General features: G+C 37.8%; 2 protein-coding genes and 1 long non-coding RNA gene across 4 annotated transcripts; 1 reads left to right on the top strand and 2 right to left on the bottom strand.

The window, feature by feature from the left end:
- Positions 1 to 7,497: 7,497 nt before the first annotated feature.
- On the bottom strand, positions 7,498 to 10,521 carry LOC116203924. Its single transcript, XR_004156323.1, has 3 exons — positions 10,177 to 10,521; positions 8,602 to 8,670; positions 7,498 to 7,704 (listed from the first exon to the last, which is right to left on the bottom strand). It is a non-coding gene; the product is annotated as an uncharacterized LOC116203924 (long non-coding RNA).
- Positions 10,522 to 10,721: 200 nt separating this feature from the next.
- On the top strand, positions 10,722 to 20,465 carry LOC116203921 (uncharacterized protein At4g19900). 2 transcript variants are annotated; one of them, XM_031535900.1, is made up of 5 exons: positions 10,726 to 12,097; positions 12,505 to 12,654; positions 13,797 to 13,931; positions 16,578 to 16,772; positions 19,984 to 20,465. In XM_031535900.1, the coding sequence occupies exons 1-5, from the start codon at positions 10,815 to 10,817 to the stop codon at positions 20,168 to 20,170; spliced, it is 1,950 nt and encodes a 649-aa protein (XP_031391760.1). In that variant the 5' UTR covers positions 10,726 to 10,814; the 3' UTR covers positions 20,171 to 20,465. The 2 variants fall into 2 exon arrangements, with proteins under 2 accessions (XP_031391761.1, XP_031391760.1); XM_031535901.1 differs by lacking the exon at positions 19,984 to 20,465 and having other exon boundaries at positions 10,722 to 12,097; positions 16,564 to 16,721.
- Positions 20,466 to 20,715: 250 nt separating this feature from the next.
- LOC116203923 (protein EXORDIUM-like 7) lies at positions 20,716 to 22,991 on the bottom strand. Its single transcript, XM_031535902.1, has one exon. The coding sequence runs from the start codon at positions 22,154 to 22,156 to the stop codon at positions 21,074 to 21,076; it is 1,083 nt and encodes a 360-aa protein (XP_031391762.1). The 5' UTR covers positions 22,157 to 22,991; the 3' UTR covers positions 20,716 to 21,073.

Here is a 22,991-nt window from a genome sequence, read left to right as displayed (position 1 = left end):
TACTGTCTGATTTGCCCAGTTGCGTTTGTCCGCTGTAGTTTTCAGGGCAATGCAGGGTCAACTTCGTTTGCCAATATTCCATCAGACCGGTCTCCGGTTATGCATTTTCGAGGAAATGTATGTTTGTTCTTTCGCTCGGAAGTCATTCGAGGTGTCATAATGGCTTCCGGGAACAAATCTGCTGTGATGCTTATGCTCTATATGTTTATGGGACATGGCTGTGTCTAACATTGGGCATTAACTTTTCTTTGATGTACCGGCATTTTTGGACTCTCATTGAAAAGTTGTCCGTATACAGAAAATTGTTTTGTATAGAGCAGATGATTTGCGAAATATATTTGAATACACTTTTCATCAGTTTGGCACTGTAAGGGATTTTTGGAGTCTAATATTGACTAGTTTCTTATGGTCAAGTCAACTATCGAAAAATAGCGCTGTCGGCGTTGTATTATGCAAAATGTCGGTTTTTGGATTTTTTGGCTTTTTGGCTGCTCTGTTAGCTCTTTATGACCAATGAAGTTTTTCTGTTGTTTGCCCATGTCATCTGCTTGTCCCCTGCTAACTTGAGGATGAACAATGATTTGTTGCTCTGTTGAGCTTTCTTATGTATCAATGCTTAAGTCACAATCTGACTCGCTACTGATGCTATTTTTTGGACTAGTGAGCCAAAATAAGGTGCTGACAGTGACAGCGGGAGAGAATGCAATTTTAATTTTGATGAGATGACAGAGTAATATGCCGACTCGAGGGTTTGTTATTATGTATATATTTATTGATTGATTGATATAGACATGAGTTTCTTTTTTTTCCTTATAGATAGATATGAGTTTCTTTTCATGTCATGCTCTTGTCCTTTAGAGCCAAATCCTTGCATATTTATAAGGATTAATTACCTAAAAAATCACAAACTTTCTATATTTCATCAATTCTAAGTTAGCATGCCATGAGGAGACTTGTCAATTTAGACGGAAAAGTTTGATGTGTCTCGTTAACGGCTCCCACATGTCAAACAATTGCTGACCTAGTGATGGACCACAGTTTGAGTGGTAGAAGAGTTCTATTTTACATCCTTACCCCTTAACTGCCATTATTTATTGCGAAAGGAGGTCAACATAAATGATACTTCACCCTCCCAGTTAAGGCACCGAAATCATGATCAATTTGGGAGATAAGTTAGAGGAACACAAGGAGAGATAAGGAGGTGGCGAAATCCAATGGGGATGATGTCTTCTGATTGATTATTTTTTTTGTGCAAGCTTGATTTTTACTTGCGCAAGACTCGATTTTTTGTTGATGTTTTGTTGGATTTTTGGTATGTTTCTAGCATAAGATTGCAGAGGTCACAACATTGAGATTTTCCGCACAAATTAGTATTTTTAGGTGAAAGCAATGGGGGATTTCACGCAGTTGGCTAACTTTGCACTAAATGTAGATTCTGCAGAAGGGCTTAATCCAAGTTAGATATGTTGATGGAGAAAAAGAATTGGTGAGTCTTTAATGCTATACTATCCCATGCTCTTGTTTTGCTCTTTTCTGGTTAGTTTGGGTGATTAATATATATTAAGTATGAATGCTATTCTATGCAATATTGCTAATCATGCCAATACTCCGGTTAAAGATGCTAGTGACTTTAGTTTTTCATTGGGGAAACCACGAGGGCTAACCAACCTTATGCACCAAAAGATAACTTATTATCTGTAATTGTATAGTTACTTAGAAACATCTCAGAACCATCACTAGTATCAACTAATAGGATCGTGACATTTATCTTAACGAAGTTGCATGATAAAAACGCAGCAATCATAAGAGACTAAATATAATAGTGTCGTTTCAAGTGTCTTGATTTCTCTAATTAACTAAAATTAAGAAGCTTCACCACCTAATAAAACATGTTTCCAAGCTTTCACATTGAATCACATGTTCGGGCTCTTCTGACGGGATATTCCATTGAAATTCCGATGGAATTCCATCTGTAAATAAAAAAATGACCACGTTGACCATTCGACCAACTACCTTTCTTCTACTTCTTTTCTCCTCCTCGATCTGCAACACACAGTTTGCTCTCTTTCTCTCTCTCTCTCTCTACACCGATATCCTCCGATCTTTCTCCCCTTCTCACTCGCTCGTGCCCCACACTACAGCCGCCTGTGCCGCACACTACAACTATCTCCACACATGTGCCCTTGCGCAGCTTCCTACAGTGTGCACAACGCAGCTACACCCTCTTCGGTTGCGGCAACAGCGCTCTCATGTTCATGCGGTCGACCTCAATATGCCTCTACCTCCCTCAGTGCCTCTGGATCGAGTCATGCATCTAGCTCTCTAGCGCCCCCTACAAATCTGCATGTTGAGCTCCGACCGGTTGTCCTCTATAGCCAGCCATCCCCAAGAGCTAATCAGCTCGCGCACACCCATGAGCCACCCAGATATGCCTTCCTTTTCCCGCCCCTCGACTGGTCCCCGCATTGAATTGATCGTCGACACTCCCTTCCCTCCGATTTGTATATATAAATTACTCTTTTTAATTACAGATTATAATTTGTGTATTTTTAAATTTATAAGTTAAATTTGAATTTTTTAAATATTGCTAAATTTATAATTTCGTTAAAATTTATTAATGTGAAATTAGAATGTTATATGTTTGTTTAGTTTAGAATATGTAAATATATTTTACATTAGAATATAAATATATTTTAGGGTTAATCACCTAGAAAAGCGCAACCTTTCACTTTTTCCTAAATATAGCATGACCTTTAGAAAATAGTACATAAATGCACAACTTTTGCATTTTTTTCTAAATATAGCATGACTTTTAGAGAGTAGTATAGAAAGGTAAGACCTTTACACTTCTTTCTTAAATATAGCATGACTTTTAAAAAATAACACAAAAAGACACGACTTACAGGTTTAGTTGTGATTCTAGCACGTTGGAAAGGAAGATAGTGCCTGAAGGCAGTGCCTTTTGTGTTATTTTCTAAAAGTCATGTTATATTTAAGAAAAAGTGTAAAGGTTGTGCCTTTTTGTGCTACTCTTCAAAGGTCGTGCTATATTTAAAAAAAAAACGCAAAGGTCGTGTCTTTCTATAGTATATTCCAAAGGTAATACTACATTTTAGGAAAAAAATATCGTACTTTTCTAGGTGATTAATCCCATATTTTACATTAAAATATAAATTAGAATCTAATATATTTGTTTATATTAGAATATGTAAATTAGAACGTAAATTTATTAATGACAAATTAGAATGTCAATTAGAATGTAAACTAGATGCAAATATTAGTTATTGTTTGGGCTTATGTTATTGATTGATTGATTTTAAATTGATTAATTGGCCACTATTTGTATATGCACTAGATAGATGAATATCCCTCTACATCGGGAATGGATGTACAATAGGAATAATCCAAATCGTGGAAGAATTAGGCAAGATTTTATTGATGGGGTGAGGACATTCTTGGAGCACGCTTCTAGTTTACCAAATTATAAGCGGGAAAATTCAATGTCCATGTTCAAAGTGCTAGAAGAAACGATGTTATGTACCACTTCTTAAGGCTCAAGAACATTTGTATCGATACGGTTTCAAGCTATATTGGACTAATCATGGGGAAGTTGATCCTTATGTGGCTTCTAGTTCTACTAGAGTAGTAGAGGATTCAAATGTAATTGGGATTGACGAGAATCCATTCGACAGGTACATGGATAAGGATTATGGGCATGAAATGCATTTAGGATTTCTGATGTTTGTTGTTGATGATGAGTCAAATCTGAAGGAACATAAATCCGCATTGAATTTTGTCGCTAGATTACTGAGCGTCAAAAGTGATTACAATGTGGCCTAAGGTGCGATAAATGAGCTTTTGGCCATGATATACAGTCGTTTTCCGATGAACGACAACATTCCTAAGAAACTTTTACGAGGCGGAGAAGTTAGTATCAAGCCTTGGATTGAGCACTATAACTTTTGATTGTTGTCCAAAAGGTTGTATGTTATACTATAAGGACTGCGCTACTTTTATTAGGTGCAAATTCTGTGGTGATGTGAGGTACAAAGAACGTTATGATGCTAAAGGAAAAATGAAGGTTGCGGCAAGGAAGAAATTTCACTACTTGCCTCTCATCCCAAGATTGAAAAGGCTTTATGCTTGTTTGACCTCAGCAAGTAACATGAGATGGCACTACGAGAACCAACGGCTTGAAATGTTTCTACTAATGTAGATAAGTGACAGACACGGGAAGAAGAAAAGCATTGATTGTAGGGGTACTGAATCGCATAACCCTGATGGAGAGATGAATGGTCAGAATCATCCATTCCCGAGGACATCATCGAACCAACCATCCTCGATGTTCTACGGTGAATCATCACACCACCGGTGACCTACTTATAGATCTCCAATGGGTTTATACGCTCACCCATATGTAAATTAAATTCCATTGTGTACATTATAAGTGCTGTTTATAAGTAGATCATTTGAGAAAGAGAAAATGTGTTTGCAGGTTCCACAAACTCATGCTGGTCCACATGCACTACATGGATTAGGGCACCATGGAGCGAGACCCTATCATTCTCAAGTTCCCCCTTTCCAGCAAGCCCATTGCATGTTCTTTGTTGATACAAATGGAACAAGCATTCACTGTACCGAGTCAATGATAATCAACGACCTCTCCTTTCTTATACTGGACTTTAAAAGAGGGTACATCTTATTTTCGCTTTGTAGAAAGATTTATTGTACACATAATCGACAATTATCTTCCTTAATACGAATAACATAACTTTGATGACTACAATGACTCCATTCAGGGCACCCACATGGTTTCAACCGTTCTAAAGCCGTCTATCGACCGCTTTTATAAGCCAGGGGCGCCCATAGTAAAGTTTCATATGGATGTCCCAAACGAGACGAAGGAGTTATTGTTCAAAGAGTAGAAGGTAATTCTAAATCATGGTTATTTCGCTATTCATTTCGTAACTAATCGATTGTTTATATGCAAAATTCGGTTTACTACGACCCACGATATGAGGTTTACATGACGCAAGTATTCATGAGCAAGTGCACGTCCCAACTACGAGGGATGTACTACAAGCACCAAACTGGCAAAAAGAATGCCAACTTCATTGGAGAAGCTCATTTGGCCGAGTTGGAGAGAGAATGGTTGAAAGACACATTTGCTAGAGAAGGTCAACAAAACAAGGCCAATGACTATCCAATGTCGAAGTTTCAGTACACTGTGGAGGGAGGGTATCATACAGTACGCACACTTATAGAGAGGTGCGTCTCGTAAAGTACTCGATCTGGCTATTTTTTTTATTGTGATAGAAATAATCATGCCAAGTCGTTCATCCATCCTTTGTAGAAGAATGTCACGAGTGAAAAACCTACAGTTCCCTACATGTTTGAAATATTACATAAGAGCAACAAAACGAAGGAATGGATTAGTCCTTTTGCGAAGGAGACAGCTGTAAGTTAGTACATGAAAAATGACTAATTTATACCACTTGCGAAGAATTGCATATACTATCATGCATAATGGTTTGGTCGAGGAGACATGTGGTCAAGGAGTCTGACGAGGACTATAAGGATGAGGATGAGGAGGAGAGTCTTGAGGAGTCTAATGATCCATCCTCATTCGATGATTAGTTTGTGATGTTTATGTTTGTTTTAAGATATTTATAACAAAGGATTTATAGTTTTCTCAACTTTACTGTCTATCGTGTTAAACTTATGGATGATGAACCTGTCAAACCTATATGTGCGTTGTGATTTTGGATATTTTTGAATGAATGTTAGATAATGTGTGAATAAGTTCAAATGTGATAATGGGATGTTAATATTTTATGGGAAAACTTTGCCGAAATTTTCTTTTTTAAACCCCCACGACATATTCAATTGTTGTACTATTTTTGTTGTTATACATGTTGTTTTATTATATAATTGTATTAGGGTAAAAGAATTAATTAAATATCTAAAAGATGGTTTTTATTTAATAAATCAGATCAGTAAATTGATCGTATATACAATTAAATGTGAATAGATGATAGGCCAAGATGGCGATAGCTCATTAATTTTGCACATTAATTGTAATTTTTTTTCAATTTAATATCTTCAGATATTTGTTCTCAATCTTGCACAAAACAAAATCAAGTTTAAATGTGTTAAATTGTTAACTATTAGTAATTAATTATTAGGTTATAATAGCAGAACACATTAGAAAGTATCATCATAGTATAACATGTTTATATAGACTATTGCACTTTTTATTTATTTTTAAATTCTTTATAATTTATTAAAAATAAAAATAAAAAATGGTTGAACCGGTGGTTGAAACGATTGACCTAGCTGACCCATGACCAGGCAAAAAAGTCGATTCTATGCCCAGGCCGAGTTTGAAAACACGGCCGTTAACGAGACATGTCGAGCATTTCTGTCTAAATTGACAAGGCTCCTCAGGGCGTGCTAACTTTGATGAGAAATAAAAAAATTGAGTATTTATAGGTTAAGGAAAAAAGTTCGTGCTAATATAGATAAAATGTAGAAAAATTATGTTTTTTTAGCTAATTAATATTATTTATAAAAATCTATTGGTTAAATGTCCACAACAGTCATATTTCAAAGGCCAAATCTATTAGGAAATGAGTTGTCAGAGTTTTGGGTTTAATTGGGTTCATTTAGAGTCCTTTCTATTATTGGGCTTCATTCTAATGGCTTTATTTTGAGCCCTATGGGAAGGCTTACAAATCGATCAAAAGAATAATAGTATATTACTTCTTATTAATTGACAATTTCAATTTACCATATAAGTTATCATCAATTATCAATTATAAAAGAGTAAAACAAATTCTTCCATAACCAAAAAAAGAAAAACAAATTGATGAAGTATATCTTTCTGAAAAAAGAAAGACATATATGTTCAATATTTAGTAGGATTATCTATAGAATTTATATTCCATTATACTAGATTCATGGGTCTTTCTTGTAATCGAAAAAGGACATCTACGTCTGAAAATTTAATTGAGAGAAAAGTTGACAGGAAAAAATTAGAGTGGGAATGATGATGGGCCAACTCAAGACAAGTACTTTTATATCCCAGTCTGACTTGTGCCTTAGGGCTAAAAATGCACCCCGACATGCGCCCTGACCTTTGCGGGGTAGGTCGGGAGAAGGCGGGTAGACTTGAGACCACAGCCGTCTCTACCTTCCTTTTTTTCTTTCTTCTTCTTCTCTCATTGATTTTTCCTCTTTCTTTTTTTATAATTTTATAATTTTATTTATTCTTTGTCTAGCATGATACGGATAACGGCCACGTAGGAATTCATTTGCCGCATGTGCACCGTTATCTTTCATGTTAGCATATTTAATGGGGCAATTGACAATTTGTGTCATGACCCGAAATTTTAGCAGAGTTTTCCCTAAATTTTCTCAATATCCATTATCACATAACTATTCATATAAAAACCCGCTTCCCTAAATTCCGAAATATATATAACCAATCCAGCAAACTTTAACATATATATAGATATATTTCTCAAGAGATTACTTTTTCTCATCCATATCAGTAATCCAACTAAACAAAAATTTCAGGTTGTAACATTTTTCAAGTACATTATATACAAAAAAGAATGCCTATCAAATAATTAAAGTTCCTACATAATCCTCTGAGCTGATCCCCATATCAAAAGTGGATCTTCCGCACAGCTAGTAGCTTATCTGGAAAAAATATATGGAGGAACTATGAGCTGTATCTCAGTGAGTACTATATTCCAAGGCAATATGAATTAATATTAAGTAATAAATATATTTATAACCAAGTGTTCATATAAATAATACTAGCATATCCAAGTTCGTCATTTAATTCACCAATACAACATATTATACGATACATACAAATAATTACTAAATTTATTCTTAAACTATTAATTATCTTTATAACCATATAATAATATTAGAATTAACCATTAACTCAACACTACTTAACATTTATACACTGACTATATCAACCTCTAGCAATAACACGGCTTTCACAGAACAACTTCAGATAATCTCAGCAATCATCACATCTCCAGCAATCTCAATAATCATCACACCTCCGGTAATCAGGTCAGACAAACAATATACAATACAACCAATCATTATAGCCATAGGGTTGTATTTTTTCGCAACAAAGCTGTGACAGTACCGTGACCCCGCTTATCTCAAGTAATTTATTCGCATGTCCTCATAAACAGATCTCATAAGCGAGGACCGCCTATTAACTTATGGCGGTAAGAGTTGACCTCATTTTATATTCCATCGAGTTCAGCGGCCGATTAGGGCTCCTATTTATATTCCGCATAGTCCAGCGGTCGATCGGGCCCCTATTTATATTTCACCGGGTCCAGCAGCCGATCTGGCCTATTTTATAATCCGCCGAGTCCAGCGGTCCCATGGCTATAGTCAAATAACAACACAAGCATAAACAATTACAACCATGCCATCTCACTATATATGTCCATACCAAATTCTTATTCCCAAATTATCAAAATAAATCCTTAAATAATACTCCGTATAATTTGTATTCATATAATATATATATATATATTATTTCACAAAAAATAGAGTACTCACAGACAATTCCCAATAGAATAGTTCACTGGTTCGAGCCTTCAAAATCCAGATATTCGGTCTCCTTGATCCCTATCCATTACAATCAGAAAAATATCACCTAATATGCAAAATAATATCATAATATACATGTCGGTTATGTCAAACTACTTTTTCACTTTAAATAAAGCTGAAAAATACTTTAATGAACAAATCCTCTATTAATCTACTAATGAAAACATTAAAAATAGAACTTCCTCTACCCCATGATCAAACTTTCACCTAAACAATCACAATCAATGGAAATTATCAAGTATAAATTCAGCATGTAAATTCAAGTCCTTTGTCAGAACCCCAAAAACTCAATCAAATTCATCTAATTGAATTTATTCAGCTCAAGACACGACTAAATTCACTCTAACAAGAGAAAACTCTAGCTTCACTAAACTCATTAGATACCCACGCTTAAACTATGTAAAATCCACTTACTTCAACCGACTAACCTAAATCATATAAGAAATAATACAAATAAATATATAAGCTAAACCCCTTCATCAAAGCTATACAAGTATTGTCCCTTCTCATTTCTTCTCCTCTTGCTCAAGAGACATGCAAAACAAAGAAAGAGAAACAAAGAATTGGGGCAAATGCAAGTACAGGAACAATAGAACGAGTTCAAGATAAACTTAACAAAAGTGAGTTCCAAGATCCTCAAATCAACTCTGACCCCGATTCAAATGTCCTTTAATTCGACTCTGGAATACCCAAAAGGACATGAAAAGCTTGGGAGAATGACCTCAAGACATATAAGAACGAAGACAACTTACCATATGCCATGAAAGTGACCGAAATGAGCCTCTATAGGCCTCACTCATGACTGGACAACATGCAAGATTATTTAAATCGATCTTACGAAGACCCAAATATAAGTAATTAGGCATCTATAAGGATCTATAATTTATTTTAGTCTATACTCCAAATCGAGATTATCCAAACAGAGGATCAATCAACTAAACAAGCACCCAAAGCTCAACCTGAAACTAAACAAATATCATCCTCCTTCTATTAGTCAATTTGGCCACATATTTAGATACAACATAAAGTCACCATGAACATGTAGAATCATCTTAAATCGGACAAAGAATTGATAGGCAACTCAGCCTACACCTTAATCACTTCCTTTAGTAATCTAAAGGGTATCAAAATACTCGAATTGTCCAAATAATTATCATATAATAATACAACTAGTGCATGAAGCATAACTTCTTATTGAACAAGCATATTAAAACTCAGCTCGCAAATTTATATAAAACTCAGCTCGCAAATTAAAATTGAGAATAAATCGTCAAGATCGAGCTAAAACCTCCTAAATTAAACAAAGAAGCATCATATAATTCAGCCCTATTTCAAACCCAACCTCAAATCGTTCAAATCGATTCTCTAGATCGCACCCGAATTGCACTAAGAACCATCAATCTACAACTCCAAAGTAACCCATTTCTCCAATTTTCCAAATTCAATAACTCAGGAACGACAAGAACAACACAATCAAATACAAGGAAAGCTCATGACATCAGAGAAAGCAATTCAGCAACATACCTAAACATACCCATTACTTGAATGCAAGCTAGACTCTTCCTTCGTTCTCTCCCGAGCATGAACTCTCTTCTCTCTATTTCTCTCTTTTTATATCGTTATTCCATGAAGAAAGAACAGAGCATTCTCTGTCCCCCTCTTCCTCATGAATCGGCTTTCTCTTGCTCTGTTTCCCAACTTCCTCTTCCCCTGAGCTCTCTCTGTCTCACTCTCTATCTCTCCCTCTATGCTCTTCTTCGTTTTTTTTCTTTCATTTTCCCGAACTAAAACAGGACAAAGAAAGAAACAAGAGAAACGGAATGGATGGCGGTGGAATGGGTAAATGTGGAGCTCATGCCACCATTCTATTCTTTTTTTTTTCAACAATATAAAAGTATGTTATATATAATATATATAAGAATATGTAAGTATATGTATATGTAACTTGTTTGAAAATATGCAGGATCTCACAATTTGATTGACGTGGCAACGAAATGAAATTTTGTGAATTTACGTGTCAAAATATAAAGAATTGGTAGATGGAAAGTTTGTGAATTTATAAGTTATATTTTAAAAAATTATTATCTGGATTTTCGTGGAGTCTGTTTGATACTCGTACTCCTCACACATTGCACACTCTTCCAGTTCCCGCCGGATCAAGGATGCTGAGATCCCGGCGTCGGCCCCGTTACGGCGCCACCCTCTGCTGCGCCCTCATCTCCGCCCTCCTCCTTCTCTTATCCGTCTCCCTCCTTTACTCCCGTCTCTCCTCCTCTACCTCCACCTCCCAGAACGACCCCATCCTTCTCTCCGACTCCTCCTCCGATTCCGCCACCACCTCGACCGAGGCGGACGACGACCGGATCGACGAGCTCGACATCGTTGAAGAAAATGCTGCCGCTGACACCACTAAGAATGATGACCAGGACAATGACGACGACGATGCGGAGCAGGACCCCGATCACTCCGCTGCCTCCACATCGACCTACTTCTACGATCACGTTGCCGGGGTGATCCGAATGGGGTTCAAGAAGCGATCCATTGACGACTGGGACGATGACTTGTCGAGCGGGGCATTCGGCCTCGGATCCTTCCCCGAGGAAGGGAGCAAGGGAGCCTTTGCAACGGATGACCTCCCAGTGGATGACGGCCTCAGGAGGAAGGTGAGTGAGGTGGCGAGTGTCGAGGATGCGCTGTTGTTGAAGGTGAATCGGAGGGTATCCGTGCTTAGGGAGGGCTGGGGGGACTGGTTTGAGAAGAAGAGCGAGTTCTTGAGGAAGGATAGGATGTTTAGGTCTAGCTTAGAGGTTTTGAATCCCATGAATAATCCGCTTTTGCAGGACCCAGATGGAGCCGGGGTGTCCGGTTACACTAGAGGGGACAAGTTGGTGCAGAAATGGTGGTTGAATGAGTTCAAAAGAGTCCCGTTTTCAGTCAAGAAGCAGCTTTTAGAGGTTTCGGAAAGTAACGGCATTAGGAATCCTCAGGAAAATGGTGATAATATTTTTAAGGTTGGGGATGGTGAATCGGAGAGCCGGAATCAGGCCAGGAGGGTGGAGCGGAGGACGTTAGATGATGATTTGGATAATGGTTCTAACGAGATGAAGGTTAACGGTGAAGGTAGTCGGAGCAAGACAAGACAAAATTCTGAGGCTAGAAGGAACTCCGAGTTTGAGGGTCATTTGTATGCAGATGGCAGGAGATGGGGTTATTATCCTGGCCTACGTCCTCACCTGTCTTTCACAGATTTCATGGACGCATTTTTCAGGAAGGGCAAATGTGATATCAGAGTTTTCATGGTGTGGAACTCACCCCCTTGGATGTTTAGTGTTAGGCATCAGAGAGGGCTCGAGAGCCTGCTCATACAACACTCGGATGCTTGTGTTGTTGTGTTCACCGAGACAATTGAGCTTGACTTTTTCAGAGATAGCTTTGTGAAAGATGGGTAATTCCTCTGCTTCCATGGCACTTGTTATTGTTTCCTCTTACCTATGCGTGCATCTGGTACTTTTTGATTCAGAGGGGAGATAAACCCCGTACAAGTTGTACAGGTCTCTTGAACTCTATGATTACTTGATATTCGACTTGTTTGAGTATTTTGCTTATGAGGGAGCAGAAGCCACCACTTTATTTAGTTGGAGACTATTGAATTGGTCTGTGTTCATAATTAATGAGCAATTCTTTTAAAATGTTTAATTATATTTATTAGAAAAATGATTGGAAATAGCTCATATGTAACATAAGTTGCCCGGTAACTTTTGTCAAGATGAACTTCGCAACTTCTATTATCATGTAGTAGTTGCTATGTTTGCCTGATCCCTGTTTGATTGATCACTCATACTGGATTTGAAGGTATAAAGTTGCTGTAGCTATGCCAAATCTCGAGGAACTATTGAAGGACACTCCAGCCCAAATTTTTGCATCTGTGTGGTTCGAATGGAGAAAGACTAAGTTTTATCCAACTCATCTTAGCGAGCTAGTTCGCCTTGCCGCCTTGTACAAGTACGTGATCTTCTTTTGTTTTAACTCATTTTATTGTATTAGGGGAGGTTTCTGGGCTTTAATTATGATGTTTATATATCCATCATTGACTTTTTGTGATCAAAAGCTTGTCTGATATTTGAATATTTGTTAACATGTTGTACATTAAACTTCTTTCAATTGGAGATGGCCTTTAAACATCAGCAACCACCGTCTGCTATGACATTATAGCATTATAACTCATAATATTCTGCTCCTCACTTTCAACTGCATCCTGGACTCATACTCGGAATTGAACCTTGACTTACAATTCAGTCTGAAACTTTGGCAGTCATACTCACAGCTCCTATCTGGTTTCAGATATATGAATTTCTTGATTTTGATTATCCACTATTTAGAAACAAACTGTGTTTTCCGTTAGATGAACCTGTCTCATGAAACACTTTGGAAAATTGAAGGTTGGTTTTCGCCCATTGGATTATGGCAGAAGGTCATCACAGTAGAGTTAAGAGATCTTCCTGTTGGTTGCCCCAGGTTGAATTGATGCTGATATTGTAAGGTTTTTGTGATTTCATCTGTGAAGATACGGCTTTCTCTTGAAAAGATAGGTGTCTGATTGAGCCACGAAACTCTGTCACAGACCAACCCAGATATCTCGTGCTGCAAACTACATCTGCTTTAGAATCCAGAAGAGATTTCCTAGGATTTTTTCTCATGTCACTAGGATCCCAACAGTTTATTAAAGTTTTTGAGCTTGAGTCAAGAATTTAAAGGATCTGTAGATACTTTCTGCAAATTGAAGCCAAAATGTTAGGTCTCCACTGTCTTAAATGTTCGGGCGTTATGTTGTTCTCCTTTGAGCATCTTTTTTCTGCCATCTGGACTTGGCAGCAGAAAGTGTCGTGCTTATACTAAGATCCGATCATGAGCAGCTGTAGCTCATATTGTTAGTGCAGCTGTTGCAGTGTCCAGGTTAATGCCACAATTAGTCTCAATTCTTAATCGCCTCTTTTTCATGGGTATTCTGAGGTCTGACCTTTTTGTTAATCTTACTTAGTTCAACATGTTCTATGCTTCGATGAATTGTTGCCTGCTCTCATCTAATTGCAATTGTCTGTTGATGACTAATCTTAAGAGGTTCATTCTTTTTCTTTGCTTTCCAGATATGGAGGGATTTATCTAGATTCTGACATTATTGTGCTGAAACCATTATCTTTGCTCAACAACACTCTAGGACGGGAGGATCAAATTGATCGACTTTCTCTCAATGGTGCTGTCATGGCATTCAGAAAGCATAGGTACTTAATTAAATACCTTCTGTTGCACAATTTATGCATGTATGTCGTAGTTACATTTGAATATGATTTGCCATTTCTAATATTGCATCCATCTGTCTTCTTATGTCAGAAATAAATTGAGTAACTAATTTTTCAAAAATTCACCACCTTAAATATAATTGAATATTTCTCCTTACCTAAATGAAATCTTCTCTTATTGCCACTCTAAAAATACGCATGCATAAGCTCCAGGATGGCATATGGATGCTGCTGTGAGGAAACTTTTGGTGGATGTTGCAGAACTCTTATGTTGATTTTCGAATAACATATGAGAGTAACTGGTGCTAATCTGACCATATATTTCATAGATTATCTTCAAATTCGCTCTGAGCATGATGTAGCAGAAGATGGCAGTTTTTCTTTCTCCTCTTGTTTTCTTTGGTGAGAGACTCACTTTGCTGTTACATGTGGGCTCATGAACATTCTACGGCCCGTGGAACTAGTAGCACATGCACTAAGAGAGGGGGTGAGACACCTGAGATTTATTATAATGCCTTAGTTTGTCCCTCAAAACACTTGAAGGTTGCTAGTTGGGTTTCACTTTCTGGACAAATAACAGGAAGTTATATCGGGGTTCTGAAAAGTCATCTTTCTGCCATCCCGCTTATCATTCTTTCTTCAGTTCTTTCTCTCATTTTCTTTTTAAGATAATAACTAGGTAGAGGCCAATGATATGCATGGGGTTACCTAGATCTGTAAAGGAAAATTGAAAGAACAACCTTATATTAAGAAAAACGAAGTAAAGATGAAAAAAAAAATTCATTGCCTAATAAAAAACATAACTATGATCTGAGAAATTTACTTTATTGATAACTTTACCATTAGCTTAAGAAGAGAAAATTTTATTTTTCTTCAATGAGTTTTCTTTTTCTTTTTCCCCCACTCTAGAAAAGTTTTCTTTATGAACATAAAGAGCGGGGAGAAATCCCTTGTCGTTAAGAAATTACAACAATATTGGCAGAAAATAGATACCAAAGAACTAAAAGGAGTAAGATTGATTTATTGTCAAATTTTGACTATATAAAGTAGTAGACTATCTTGGATCAGTCTCATTTGAGGGTCCATCATATATCAATCGCCATTAATAAAACTGATCAATTACACCATCACTTATCACAGAGTAATAAAAAATAATCAAAATAAGTTATTGCAGAATACTTTCAAACTGCGTCATTCATGTAATGATAATTATCTCAGCACCTTTTAATGATGTCCAGCAAAATACGAATTTCTCATTAGAGACCATGAAAAGTTGTAGAAAGTAATTTGGAGAATCACTTTATAGAAAGATGGTTATTGCTATCATTTAGGATAGAGGGACCATGATTGAACCTTGAAGAGAAAAGGCTCAATGTCTGAAGATATAAAATTTGTTCTTAGCAAGTATTTATTTTTAACTTAAATTGGGAACTTGGGAGAAGAATTATAAAGTAGAAATCATCTTCCCTTTTAGTTTCATTGAAGTGTCTAAAATGTTTGTAAAAGGCCAGTCTGTTGCTAGAATTCTGAAAATTTAAGTTTTCTTTCTTATAATTGAGAATATTACGATATTCACTTCAAACAACGAAAGAAAAGGAAAAAGAAAAAGAAAGGTAGAAGATTCAAGCTACTTGAAAATTTATTTGATATAATTTATCAACAAATATGGGGTCTAATTTAATTTTAAACTATTTACGAAAGCTAAAAGATAGTCGCAAAAAATAGAAGAATAAAAAAGTTGAGAAAGTTCTATGAAGCAATCCGTGCATTTTAGGCTTTCATATACCTATCTCTAGGTAGATTACCAATTGCCTTAAACTATGGTTGATGGGGGCAATTCACCCGTAAACACTATTCTGGACAGTTTATGACATAAATTTCCCCGAAGGACTATTCTCACTATCCCTTCCAATTTTCTTATAAAATTTAGCGGATCAATGAGGAAAATATCCATTGATGTTCCCGGTCTTCTTGTATGGAATTGACTATATCCTTACTCTTAATCTCTGAGCCCAATTAGGCCACAATATGACAAATTTGATGATGATAGCTCCTTGAGGCTGGAGACACCCCTGTTGAGGCAGAGCTTGTGTCCTTGCCAGGCCTGATTGGCCTGTCTAGGCCTTTCCTAGGTTAAGATTGTCATCAAATGGCCAAGTTCTACCGATGAAGGCCTTTTATGGTAGAGAATGGCCTGAGGAATTCCAGCTTCAGGAGCTTCCATGAAGCCTGGTCCTATGCGATTATGTGGAGGGGTTGCGATCTGGGTAAATATATTCCATTTTTGGCCTTTACAGCAAAAAATGGTTTGTCATGGGGCATTTCCCATTTGATTGATGTTTAGAAGGTGAGCTGTTCCAAAACAAGGTTTAGTGGGAAGTTGTCCCACTCTCATTGTCTGAGGTTGTGTAATTTTCTTTCTTCTTAATAATGCAATGCCTTGGTTTTATATATATATATATATCATAGATGACTGAGTCTATGTCAGAAAAGTTTGACCAGATTCGATTTTTCGCAGTTGCAACTACCCATTGCAAAGAATTTGCTACTCTATCTTGCTAGTATTGTCTGCTTTACCTTATTTTCCTATTCTATTGAGTTTTACACTTATTAGTCTTTTCTGTGCAGTCCCTTTCTGATGGATTGTTTGAAAGAATATTATTCCACATATGACGATACTCGTTTGCGATGGAATGGAGCTGATCTCTTGAGAAGAGTGGCTGAAAAGTTTTTAACTAAAGGTGGGAGAAACAACGATCAGTCAGAGTTCAAAGTGCAACCCTCTTTCGTATTCTTCCCAATAAGCTCTCAGAACATTACGAGGTATGGTATATCATTCCCTATCTCTTATTTATTTATTTAGTTATTTATTTCTTTTCTATTATTGGTTTGTCTTACCATCTTAGATATTGGTACTTGCATAATATTAATCCTAAAATATGGAATCCGGATATTGGCATTTGCATATTAGTATTCCTAAATTTTGGAACCTTTCCTTTCCTTGGAATTGGCCAATTAACATTTTGTATAACGCGTGAAATTTTCAAATAGTCAATATGCGGATGCATATGATTTGTAATCTTTCATGATTGTAAAAGTTGATGATTTTACTTGCAAAACTGAACATCTGTAATGAATTGTCAATTCCTAGAATCATCTTCAAGAATGCTTGCTTAGTTAACAGTTCACTATGCCCTAAAAACTTGTAGCTTTGAATCTAGTTAGAATTTACTTGTTTTATCTCTGGTCCTCTGCTGCACATTGCAAAGAATTACTGAATACCAATTTGTTTGTCAGTCGAGTTTGGAGTTGTTTCTGGATTTTCCAATATAGTCAGGCTTGACTTCCTCTGCTGGTGGAGAGTGGTCTCATAATCTGAGTCCCTTCAATGGTAGAGCCTGTTGATGTATCTTGCTCTTAACATTGGGGACATCAAGGCGCTGTTGGCTAGGTCAGCCTAACAGTGGTGGACCTCGATCCCACAGTCAATAGGGTTGGCCTACCTTTGGGACCGGGTTAGTATAGAAATGGATCTTGGGGCCCAGATTGGATCAGCCCTATCAAGTGTTATCGTCATTAGTAATTTATCAAATGATTCTAACATTAAATTTTTAAGGTCTCGTTTCTCTATTCCTTATAACCACATGCATCTCCCCTTCATTTTCTCCTTAATTTAAGAAAAGAACTACAAATTCCGAATAATGGCATTTCGAAGTGCAGGAACAAAACATGGAGAAGTCCTTTTTCTTCCCTTGGCATTTTTCCTGTTTCTTTTTTTAAATGGTGAAAGAGGACATTTCTTTAATTAATAACCAAGGACGTGCAGGAAAAAAATTGCAAAAAAGAAAAAAAGCTCAAAAAGAAGAATCCAACCCTAAGAAAAACAAATAATCCCTTTATGCCCAGGAATTCAATCAACACTTTCAGCTGAAGAATATAGGAAACATGAATCCAGGAGTCAGGATCAGGTAAATTGATAAATCAAGGTTATTGTTTTGTACAAAGAATGGGTGCTTAAAGTGCACAGAAGCTCCCCTATACAGCATTACATGTCTAATTTATTTACCTGATTAACATAGCATCTGATTCTCAACCTCCTTGAAAGCCTAATCTTGACTATGAGAAGAGTCACTTTCTTAATTTTATTGGATGTCTCAAAAAGAATGTCCGTGAGGAGTTATTCTTAATTATCTGGAAACATTTGAATTTGGGTTTGGAACAATTTGGACAACCTCAGTGAGCATCATAGTGACGAAAATGCTTCTTTTGATGAAAACTAATGCTTTGCCTCTCAGTTGTTGTAATTGTTGGTCAATATTCTGAGAAAAAAAGGAATGAGTAATGCCCAAAAATAGGTTAAGATCGTTAAAATCCCTTTCTCCTCAATTGGCCGCTCGCCCCCTTCCTTTTCTATTTTACTTTTCCTAACCAGACAAAAAAAAAACCCAGGAAGCAGGAGAGATTCTGATCTAGAAATGGAAGGGCCTGCAAGAAGCTTCTTTGAATATGAAAGCTTTGTGCAAGAACTTTCTACCTTTCTTCACTCTCACTCTCTAGATATACATACAATCAAACACTGAGGCACCTGTCAAAGCTTTAATTTTACAATTTTGTTATGACTGATGGGCTACCAACTTCGATGTAGGCCATATAAGACAACTTGGATCTTCTCATGTTAAGATTAGAGCATATGAACATCCACGTGGAATTTCTGTTGCTGATTGAGGCAGCATCTTAGCCCTCCTATCTTGCAACTACCACTTCCTTTTTCATTTGGGATGTATATGTATATATTCTTCCAGATCCCTCATCTGTTGTGTTTAGTCTCTCTATAGGTTCATATTTTCTCTCTCCAAGGTCTTGTCATGTGATTTTGCCATTTTACCTTTTTGTTATTTTTTTTTCTTTTGACGTAGTGATGGGCTTGTCAAACTCCAATGCCGGGTTCTCAAAATGATTTTATGTTCTGAAAACGACTCCAAACCTTAGCATGTGCTGAATGCTTTTCCCCAGCCTTAGAACATATTATGCATAATCCATACCCATAGTTGTGCTCAGCCACGCACTAGAACCTATATACTATAGGGCTTATGGAAGTTAATAAGCATATCAAGGTTGTTGATACGAAGAAGCATCATAATAACGTATATACATTTTTGCAACCGTCTACTGCATTTCATATATTGGTAGAGCTGCCTGCTTTGGTTTAAAGTAGTAGGTTCCTGGATTTAAGTGACCATGCAGTACTGTTTTCTGATGGTGATGTTAAATAAGTCTCATTCAGTTTAGGCATGCCTTCCCCACATTTAGAACTGGGACACGGCAATTGTTTGAGTGTTGCCAAGGAATGACCCCGTTTGCTTTTGGGAAATTGGTCAGCCTAGAACATTAGGTTCAAGTGGTAATTGGACAAAGTTCGGTTGAACGAGAACCTAAAAAATAACTCCGAGTGTTGCCCTGTTTAGAGATATTTGTTACTCCAAATGAGTGGCATCCTCATTTTTGAAGATATCTTTCATTTAATTCAGTAAAGAACAGCTTTTAAGTTGCCTCATTTATCAAAAAAATAATTAAGGTGTTTTTGCCCAAAAAGAAAAAAAAGTAGAGACATTTATGATCTCACAAAAAGTTTTTGCTGCTGGAATTTGTCTAATTCTTTGGTTCACATGATTATATTATGGATCGTGGCAAATCACAAGGGATTAGGGGATTCCTACCCTTTATTTTGGGGGAGAATATCTTATTGTAGATGGTGTTTGGGACAATTGAATATTTCATGGGCTTATGCATTGTTACAATGGAAATCATCTCTTCTATAATCAGCCAGCGCTACTAATTTTAAATGCAGAATTGCCAAAGTGACATTGAACCATTTTCAAGCCTTTACTCATTTTGCAAACTGATTTTTTTTTTCTTTTTCTTGTGTGGATTATATGTTGGCTTTATTTCAATGAAATATTTATACTGCCAATTTTTTGAAGTTTGCGTTACCTTGAGACATCTCCTTCCCTTGTCCTGTTTGAGCTGGAAACAGATACTTCAATTCACCGTTCACGGATTCGGAGAGGAGCCTTCAGGATGATCTATTCATGAAGATACTGCACCAGTCTATCACATTTCATTTTTGGAACAGCTTGACTTCTGCTCTTGTTCCAGAGCCGGGAAGTCTGGCAAGCAGGCTTATTAACAACGCCTGCCTCCATTGCTCTGATGTCTTGTAAGTTTTCACCGGTCCATATAGAATTTAACTGACAGGATTTTGGCGGGCGTATAATGTTTGTGGTATGTAATTGTACAGTTATTACATTGAAATCACTAGGAATTAGCTTCAACAAATGAAATGAAATAGTTTTGCTTTTTGTTCTGTCCTGTTGAAATGATTGGGGAGTTGATTTTAGGGCTCAGGCAGAGAAGGCCTCAATTGCTGTAATTCCAGTTTTTAAGACACTGGCTACGTCTGTAGGGTCTGTATAAACTATTTTTGTATGTTAAAAAGATTCATGAGCTGCTTTTCTAGCTGTGTTTATACTAGATTACTCTTTGAATGGGGAGGACAGCTTGTGCGTTCCTCCCGAGCTCATCGCTCAGTGCTGCAGCCGAGCTTTATCTCAAGCCACTCGTTTGTATCACTCGAGCTCCAGTAATTGAGTTATTAAGCATCTCCCAACTGCAGGTTCACTACTTCTCTAAATAAAGACTCGAGCATTATACATACCAACTGATGCATTAATCGATTTCCACTAGACCATACTCGGCCCCTTGTGTTTTATGTATTCTTCTTGGCAGTCTTGATGTTAGACCTACACGGAAAGCATCTGACGTATATAGTCATGAAATTTAAAGTACATGCAGGATTCCATAATTAAAAAAAAATACATATAGGATGATCAAGATTTACTGCTAAATAACGTCAAGGGGTTTGGCCTAGTAGTTAATGTGCACTCAAGTTTGCTCCGAGACTCGGGTTCGAATCCCCTTGGGGCTACCAGAACGCTTTGGCATAATTATCCGCTCCGTGCGCCGCCGGGGGGTCATGGAGCCCCGGGGATTAGTCGGGTGAAGCCCGGACATCCCGGGTTAGCAAAAAAAAAAAAAAAAGATTTACTGCTAAATAAATCCTAGTTCTAGTCTAGTGCATTTGGTCCAAAGCATCTTCTTCTCACAGGATCCCAAACCCATTGAACAAGGTATCTTCTCCCTCTCACCCCATTCAAGTTATACCCATTGCCCCATGAGTCCTTACTCACCACCCCAGCATACCCTCCCCCACCTCCCGTCCCGTACACACCGAGGCACATATCTGCTATCTCGGCGGGGGCAGTTGGATCATCCCCTGCATACCACGCATTCACTAATGGGTTCGTGGACGCCTCGGCAAGCTCGTGGGCAATCACGCTTATCATCCCGTCCACACCTGGATCGCCATTGGGTGGCCTCATCAGGTTGTTTCCCCCTGTACTAGTGCTGGGGGGCGGCTTCCCGTAGTAGTCCTTGGGCCAAGCAAAGGGGTATGCGCACATCCCTGGGCACTGCGCCCCGCTGTGTCCCACCCACGCATAAGGGACAGTTGCCCCCACCACGTTCGGGAACGTGAAGTAGTGGAACCCACATACAGCCCTGCAGAAGTCCTGGACTTGGACGTCGATTGAGGTCAGGACCAGATAGAGACCACTCTGAGGATCGAGCGGTAGCCCGTTGGGGTGTGAAGTGACGGCATTCCTGATGATTGATTGGACATCAAGGCGGCTGAGGTCAGCCCCATGGGAGTACTTGAAGTTGTAGAACTGCCCAGAAAGGTCGATGGTGCCAGTGACATTCGACCCTGTCTGGTCGGTGTAGAGCCTAACCGTGCGCCACCACGCAGAAACAGATGGGTAAGAGGCTGAGGATGAGGAGGAGGCGGAGGAGAGGGAGTAGATGAAGTCTCTTATGGTGGCTTGGTGAACGGGGTTCCAGTGGCCGTACCATATAATGTAGAGGCTGATGGGCGAGGCAAGGACCGGTCCCATGTGGTATTCGACGTCCACCAGGTCTGATGACCCTTCATAGTTCTTGGCTTCCCTGAACCATCTGATGCTGCCAGCATCGCCTTGCTCCAATGACGATGATGACAAGGATAGAACAGAAGCACACAACCTCAAATTCAAGAGACCTATATAGAGGAACAGAAGCTCAAACTGATACATTAGCAATTTCTTCTTCTGCATGTTTCTGTTTCTGTTTGGGCTGTTTCTGTTTGGCAGTTACAATGAAACACAAGTACTTACAAAGACACAAACACAGTCCCTCTCTCACCCTCTCTCTCTCTCTCTCTCTCTCTCTCTCTCTCTGTCTGCATCTAAATAGAATAGCTGACTAATCATTTATATATGTTAATGGTTCAACCGATACTGGTGAATTCTTCTTCACAATAACGAGGCAAGAAGGAATCAAAATAAAGTACCTATATTAAGGTGAGGAGAGATGACCCTTTTATGCACGTGCTTGATTTTTTTTGCTTATTAAAACCTTACCGACTCTTATCTCATCTATGCAATATAAATCACTACACATCTTATTCGATCGGGGCCATTATCAAACTAAAGGTGTAACTATAGGCACGAGACAAGGGTTTTAACATTAATGAAGATCAGTTCGAGATCTCTCGCAGACGCATGAGTTTCCCTTTGTAAGGGGTAAAGTTTTTTTTTTTCTCTGGATTTGTAAGGGGTAAAGTAAAAAGAAAGAAACTTTCACTTTCGGGAGGTATAATTAGTACGACTTAACCGAAACTTTGCCAGTTTATAAAGGGGGAGTCAGAGGCTAAAATCACGGTAAAAGTAGGAATGGAGGATTTCATTCTCCTTTTATAGGATTGACTAATCTTCTTCTTCCATGGACTGGTTTGGGGCAGTGGCCTGCATGTTTGAGATCGTAATTGAATATATTATCTTACATTAATGATGATGGCAATGTCTTTTTTCTCGGGAGATTTTTGTACCCTTCTATCTGACCAAGTGATATGAGAAAATATTTGGAAATGAAATTCTACTTATTTTTTTA

This window comes from Punica granatum, chromosome 4, assembly GCF_007655135.1.
Source record: "Punica granatum isolate Tunisia-2019 chromosome 4, ASM765513v2, whole genome shotgun sequence".
Classification (NCBI taxonomy): domain Eukaryota; kingdom Viridiplantae; phylum Streptophyta; class Magnoliopsida; order Myrtales; family Lythraceae; genus Punica; species Punica granatum.
This window is presented reverse-complemented; position numbering and strand designations above follow the sequence as displayed.